Source organism: Chinchilla lanigera, unplaced genomic scaffold (assembly GCF_000276665.1).
Source record: "Chinchilla lanigera isolate Chin_1 unplaced genomic scaffold, ChiLan1.0 scaffold00193, whole genome shotgun sequence".
In the NCBI taxonomy this organism is placed as follows: Eukaryota; Metazoa; Chordata; class Mammalia; order Rodentia; family Chinchillidae; genus Chinchilla; species Chinchilla lanigera.
Genome location: NW_004955594.1, coordinates 470,309 through 477,859, shown reverse-complemented (window position 1 = coordinate 477,859; position 7,551 = coordinate 470,309). Strand labels below are relative to the sequence as shown.

General features: G+C 42.6%; 1 protein-coding gene across 2 annotated transcripts in view; it reads left to right on the top strand.

Annotated features, from left to right (window-relative positions):
• The first annotated feature begins 355 nt into the window (after positions 1-355).
• The window catches only part of Vbp1 (von Hippel-Lindau binding protein 1), a 27,457-nt gene continuing 20,261 nt past the window's right edge, over positions 356-7,551 (top strand). The window contains exons 1-2 of one of the 2 annotated variants that reach the window (XM_005414645.2): positions 356-500; positions 3,151-3,275. In XM_005414645.2, the coding sequence (XP_005414702.1) occupies positions 408-500; positions 3,151-3,275 (218 nt within the window). In that variant the 5' untranslated portion in view covers positions 356-407. Of the gene's footprint in view, positions 501-2,525; positions 2,605-3,150; positions 3,276-7,551 lie in introns of those variants that run through there. The other variant, XM_005414646.2, reaches the window with a different exon arrangement.

Here is a 7,551-nt window from a genome sequence, read left to right as displayed (position 1 = left end):
TTGCCTGGGTCTGATAAGGGATGAAGTTACTGCAGAAGTCATTCCGGAGGTTGCAACCTGTTTGGGGGCGGGGATGGGATCCCGGTGGTTCCCATTCCCAGGGCTTTAGCCCTGCCTAACAACAAAATCTCCAAGAGCCCTTTCCCGGGAGTCCCTATTGGTCCTGTCTGCACCTCCCGCCTCTCTTCTGCTTCCCTGCTACGCTTGTCGCTCACCTACGTGTAGCCAATCAGCCCTCCTAGGTTGGGCTACTGGGCCAAAGAAGAAGGGGGAGGTACCCCTCGACGCACCAATAAATGCGCACGCTCACACGGTAGGGGCGGGCCTGTAGCTATAAACGAGCCAATCGCTCTTCCCCAGTAGCTGGCGGCGCAGGAGGCAGTTGCTCGCGCGCTTGCTTTCTCAAGATGGCGGCGGCCAAGGACGATGGTACCTCAGGAGAAGCGGCTCTGGGGAGTGGGCGGCGGCTCCACCTGGGAATTCCTGAGGCTGTGTTTGTGGTAAGGGTCCCACCGTCCCTGGCATCTTGGCTCGAGGCCGAGGACTGTTTTTCCTTTTGGCCCTCCAGAGCCAGAACTGTTGGGGGTGGGGAGCTGAGGCAAAGGTCCACGTAGGGAGCCCTCAGCCGTTCTCCCTCCTCCTCAGGACCGAATGAGCTCTGCGGGGCTCGTCCTGGGGAAACGCAGCCCGAAAAGACGGTGGGAGCGCGGAGGCCGCGGGTGTGGAGCGGGCATCCCCGGAGGGCGGGCCGGCGGTGCCGCAGCCGCCGCGCGCGGCTGGAGGGAGCCGGGAGGGCGCCTGGGGGCGGGCCGTGGGACGAGGCGGCCCCCGTGTCCCCGCGGCACGTGGCGGAGGGCTCTGGTGCGAAGGAGGAGCGGGCTGTGCGGGCCGGCGAGGGTGTGCCGAAGCCGTGCGGGCGGGACTCGGCGTCCGGCCGGCAGCGGGCTGCCCTTCGCAGGCGTCTTCGAAAGACCGCGCGGGAGCCGTGCTTGCCCTTCGGCGCGTCCCTGCGGGTTGTGGTAGAGAGCGCGCTGCACGCGGTGGCGCGCAGAGGCGGGGGTGCGGTTTGAAGGTGGCGCAGAGTCGGGAGACCGAGCCGTCCAGAGAGAAGCAGGTGGAAGCCGTGGGCCTTAGTCTCTCATCAAGCTCTCCGAAGATAGCTTTGGGAAGCTGTTAAAAGTAACGACAGAATCCTCGAATGGCTTTCCTCTTTCGTTGTACTGAGCTACTATAAAGTCTTGGGATTTTCTCTTCCTTTTTGTTAATCGTGTCTGACGTGCTTAAAACAGCCCGTTTTTAGACCATACTTTATATGGTATGTTTGCATTGTTTGGATTGAATTTTGTAATTACTTGCGTTATTCTGTGTTTTCTGTCCGAACTGTGCCATTTACTTCTTTACGTTTATCTCAGCTGATGGTAACAAGAAATAACATTTGCTGAACGTCAGGTATTTTCTGAATTATTTTACAAAAGCCTAGGGGATAGTTACTGTTACCATTATCATCATTTTGTGCGTATGAAACTGAGAAATAGAGCCCTTGAGTAACCAGTCTCAGGAGAGGATGTAGAGATGTCCACTTGATGTTAGCCAGAAGGCCGAGAAGTGATGTAGAGGTGTCCTGAATTTGAATTTGGGCAATGTGTGGGCTCCAGAGCCTCTACCTACTCTCATGCTCTGCTGCTGGGAGGAGAATAAGGTAAGTTCTCTTCCTTCATGTCATTTTTCCTAGGCCTAGCATGGTGTCTGACACATAGTATAAGCTCCTAAGTTAGCGCAGCATCCATAGTGCTCAGCTAGACCTGACTTCAGAAGTCTAATTCAGGAAAATAAACTGTATCTGAAGATTTTATGAGGTCTTATAATGCTTTTCCCCCTAAAATTTTAATGGATTATTTTTTCTAGAACTTCAGACTTTCACCAACATCATGTAGTGAGGGACCCATATTTTACATAATTATTTTTGTTCCCAAACTTAACAGTGACATGGTATTGTAGAAAGAACATTAGATTCTACATAGATGAGAGTTTGAAACCTACCTTTGTTTCCCAGTTGCTGCTTAGCCTTGAACATCTCACTTTGCCACTTGGCGCCTATTTCTTTAACTTGCAAATATAGTAGGTGCTGAATAGACGTTGCTTTCTACACTAATAACAGGCGGTATACGACAGTTATTAGTTTCGCCTAGCCTTTTCCCCAACTCTACTGGTACAGTAATCTTTTTTTTCTTTCATTCCTTGAATTGTCCTTTTTACCCTTACCTATCTGGTATACGCTTCATTTTTTACTATTTGTTTCAGATATTACCTCCTTGAGATTTTTCCTGACCTGTATTTTATAACAGCATTCTTGGTATTTCGTTTTATATTCCTGTAGCACATTGTATTATACAGACTTTCCATATATTTTCATCTATTTCCTGATCCTTATCTACTTAATTAGGTTTTCTTTAAAGAGTAGGTGGTACATATTAAAATTTTTTAAATAGTATACTTTTGCTTATTTATTTCAAGAGATTGTTCTGTTTGCTTTTTAGGTTTACACTACTTTATTTCAACTACTTCATACTTAAGGAAGCCTTTGTGGCTCACCTTCGGAACCTGGTGATCATACTTGGCATGATTTCTATTGCATACCTTGTTGAATTAAAAATAAGTAATCAGTAATTTTGACGTGCACTTGGTTGAATCATTTTATGGCCAGGGCACACAAATAGGCAATGTCTTTGATGACTGGTAATTTTCATATGCATGGGAAATGCATAAAGCAAGCAAGGTCATTCTTATCTCCATACTTATGAAATAAATAAAAATTAAAAGAAGGTGAAGGAGAATAAATTAGCTACATAATGTATATAAATTGTCTGAAGTGGTCTCTTTTTTTTCCTGTGTTACTGGGAATTGAATCCAGCAAACACTTTTTTGAGTTAAAAACAAACTTTTGGAGAAAAAGAAAGCCTTTTATGTTTTAAAAAGAAAATAGTAATAAGTCAGATGAGTGATATAAATTCTTAAAATTTGTAATGTATTCTTGTTTTTTTTTTTTTTTTTTTACGGTACTGGGGATCGAACTCACGACTTTGTGCTTGACAGGCAGGCACTTATGCCACTGAGCTATATCCCCAGCCCCTTGTATTCTTGTTTTTAAAGGAAGATGTAGACTCTTTCATGAAACAGCCTGGGAATGAGACTGCAGATACAGTATTAAAGAAGCTGGATGAACAGTACCAGAAGTATAAGTTTATGGAACTGAATCTTGCTCAAAAGAAACGGAGGTAAGTACAAAATTTCTTTTTAAAAAAAAGCTTGTAAGTCTTGAACTTTTTCAGTTTTTTGAGGCAAGGTCTCACTAATGTGATCCAGGTTGACCTTGAACTCATAATCCTCCTACTTCAGCCTTCTGAGTGCAGGGATTATAGGCGTACACCCCAAGCTTTACATACAATAAAATATCCGTGTAGCAAATGTTTAGTTTGATGAATTTTGACAAATGTATCCAGTTCTCTCTGGAATTGATTCTTGCCCAGATCAAAATATTCCATAACCCCAGGAAGTTCTTTCATGACTCTTTCCAGTCACACTCCTCACCTCCAGAACAACCATAAATTTTTTTCCACTATAAATTAGTTTTGTTTGTTCTTGAATGGAATAAATGGAAGCATTGGTAGCTACTGTTTTCAGTTTTCTTAGTATAATACTTTGAAAATTGTCTGTGATGTTGTATATATCAGTAAATTAGTTTAAGTGTTGTGTCCCATTGTGTATAGATTTACTACAGTTTTAATATATTTTAATCGGTCTGCCTATTTTGATTGCTTCCTCTTTTTGGCATTGTCCTGATATGAGCATCTGTTTTCATTTATTCTGGGTAATATCCAGAGTTGGAATTGCTAAAGTGTGTGTTTGGTTTTATGAGAAACTGCCAAAGCCCTCCAAATTGACTATATCATGCTATGTTCCCACCAGAAGTATACAAGAGGTCCAGCTATGTCACATCCTTGCTAGCAGTTGGTGTTGCTAGTCTACAGGTAGTTTGCAAACATAACAGGATGAATGTTGAAGACTTTATTCCAAAGTGTCTAGGATCATATAGCATTGACCCTTCTAATTTTGCTAATGAAAGATCCATAAGGGATTGACTTTCCCAGGATTTCGTGATTAATAGGCATAGGTCAAAGGAATCCTTGCTCTCAGTTCTTGTTGTATTTTTTATATAGCATATAAAGTGAGTTCACTATAATCTTTGTGGATTTTTTTTTTTGGTCCTTTTGAGACAGGGTTTCACTATGCAGCTCAGGCTGGCCTTGTGCTCACTTTGTAGCCCAGGCTGGCCTCGAACTTGCGGTGGTCCTCCTGCCTCAGCCTCCCAAGAGCTGGGATTATAGGCATGCACCACCACACCTGGCAAGTGGATAGTTTTGTTGTGTAGGTCTCAGTATTGTACTATTGGTTGAATATTTAGGGAATATCAACCATGTGCCACATGAAGTAAAGTTTAGTATCTGCTTCCAGCACAGCACAAGGACATAGTCTAGGATGTGTGCTAGGTATATAAATAAAATAAGTGTACCACACAGAGCAGTAGAGATGCTCTGGTACAAAGTGCTATTAGCATAGAGCAAGGTGTGGATCTAGAGGAAGCTTCTAAGAGTAGCAAATGACTAACATTTCAAATGTATGAGTTTGGAGGCAGGTGACAGGGAAGAGTAGTCTGGGCACGAGGTACATAGTTTTGTTTTTAGATAAATATTGTTTGATTTGGGTGAAAATGGAAGAAATTTGAATATAGGCTGAATATTAGATGAGATGCAAAGCCATTGACATGGAAAGATAGTATTAATGGACAAAAGCAGGATAGAAAACACTATGAACAGTATGCTCTCATTTTAGAAAAATCTAAATGCACACAAATATCTGGAATGACCCACATTAAACGTGCATTAACAGCTGAGCGTGGTGGGGCATACCTGTAATCCCAGTACTGGGGAGGCTGAGGCAGGAGGATTGCCAGGAGTTCAAGGCCAACCTGGGATACATAATGAGTTCAGGCCACTATATCGAGACATTGTCTTAAAAAAAACCAAAAACAAACCAATAAAAAAAGGTGTATTAATAGTAGTAATCTGCATGGTAAAAATAGAGTATTTTTCTTATTTTGGTTTGTTTGTGTCTTTATTTTTTTATAATGTACATACATGTACTGATTTTGTGAGGGTAAAAGTTTTTATCTTTAAAAATAAGCACAAAGTCATTAGATTAGAGAAAGCCTACAGGCAGGTTACATAGAGAAGAAAATGAAATAAACCTTGGGAAATCCAGGTGTGGTGGCGCACACCTATAATCCCAGCACTTGAGAGGTTGAGGCAGGAGGATCCTTGGAAGTTCGAGACCAGCCTGGGCTACAAAGTGAGCTCAAGGCCAGCCTGAACTGCATAGCAAGACCCTGTTTCAGAAAGACCAAAAAAAAAGAAAGAAGCCCTTGGGGAGAGGGGGAAATTTGTGTATCAAAGATAGTTAATATTGCAAACTCTAGTACCTGTGGTACAGTTGAACACTCAATGCAGCTTTACATAGGCTTTATGCCTTAATGTAGTAGTGACGATTATAACATATACCTGCACCCTTCCTAACTAGATATACCTGGGATACATTAGTGAACCAAACAGACAATGCGTCTAGCCCTGGGGAGGTCACAGTCTAATGGGATCTAGACAGTAAAAGTTCAATAATTATTTATTGTGTACCTAACATGTTCTAGGCATCATCCTAGGCACTTAAAAACAAACGGATAAAAATTTCTGTCCTCACAGAACTGACGTTCTAGTGAGATAAAAATTTATATCATAGGTTACAAGGTGCTTAGGAAATAGGAAATAAAACAGAATGAGGGGGTGTGGATGTCAAGTTGTAGCAGCAGCTAAGGGTTTTGAGAAGGTGAATAACGTGATCAAACTATGTGAATCACTTGGGTTGTTGGTTTATAATCTCAAGGACAGAAGCAAGGCCTTTTTCCTAATGAAGGTAAGGTTGATGATAGCTTGAGCCAACGTGGTGCCAGTGAGGGTTGGTTGGAAAGAGTCAGATTGTGAATCTAGTTTGAAGTTGGAGCCAGCATGATCTGGTTCATTAGAGGTGGACTGTGAAAGAGAGGCATGGAAGTGCCTCTGAGGTCAGAATTGTTGGGAGAGTAGTTGTCATCTCTGATGGGTCAGAGTGGGGAGAACAGTTTGAGGGAAAAACTGGGAGATCAGTTCTGGACATATTTGAGAATCCTTTGGGACATCCAAGTGGAAATATTAAATAGGCAATTAAATGTATGAGCCTGAAATTTGGGAGAGGTCTGGGCTGGAGGCAAATTGGGAATCATCCAGAAAAAAAATCCAGATTAAAAAGAAGCTGCTAGTGAGGTCAGAGGGAAACCAGGAGACTGTGGGGTTCTGGAAGCCAAACTAGGAACAGTTCACAGAGGAGGAAATGATCTTTGTCAAATAATTGCTAATGGCTAAGGTGAGATCAGAACTGAGAATAGACTTGGATTATACAAAGTGGAAGTTATTGGTGTTGTAAACGGGAACAGCGCCTGTCAAGTGTTTTAAAAGAGAGTGGTAGAATAATAACACAGTGAATGAAGAAAACTTTTTTACCCATTTAATAGTGGGTTGATTCTCTAATTGTAGGAGTTCTTTTTATGCATTGGGTACTGTTATGGTTTAGAACTAGAACATTTCCTCCAAAGCCTTTGCTCTTTTGAAGAGGCAGAGAATATCTAGTGTGTCCCTTTTTTAGGATGTTCACTGCCCATGTCCATTAATTTTGAGTTGCAAAATGATATTCAAATTCACTTTTTCTCCATTTATTAAAAAGCTGACCTATTTCTACAAAGAGAAATGTCACTTCATGTGCTGTTTGTTAAAAGTGACTGCAGGGCCAGGCGTGGTGGCGCACTCCTGTAATCCCAGCACTCGGGAGGCTGAGGCAGGAGGATCGTTGCGAGTTCGAGACCAGCCTGGGCTACAAAAGTGAGCTCAACACTAGCCTGAACTGCATGGGGAGACCCTGCCTCAAAATGACAAAAAAAAGAAAGTGACTGCAGGAAATTAGTTCACCACTCAGTGTTTTTCTCTGGCGGGAGTCTTATCCTTGTATCCCCCTCACAGCACCTCTCTGTTCTCTTCCAACAGAGGAGTTGTGTATTTTCTCTGGCTGCTGGAATGGTTCAAGTTGGGAAGGTTGGCCTACTACCAGCTACTCATTTTAACAAAGCAATTTTGGTCTTTTTTATGTTTTAGTGGGTTAGATACATACAGTTTGAGGATTATTATGTCTTTTTGGTTTTAGCTGTATATAATAGTGCTTATTGTCTTAAAGTCTGTTTTGTTGGATACTTACAGTACCCTTGGTTGTTCTTTGGCTAATACTGCCTTGGTGTGCTTTTTTACAATCTCTGCTTCCAAACTGTTTATTACTTACATCTAAGGATGTTCGGTGTAAACAACCTGTAGTTGGGGCTGGGGATTTAGCTCAGCAGCAAAAGCGCCTGCCTGGCAAGCG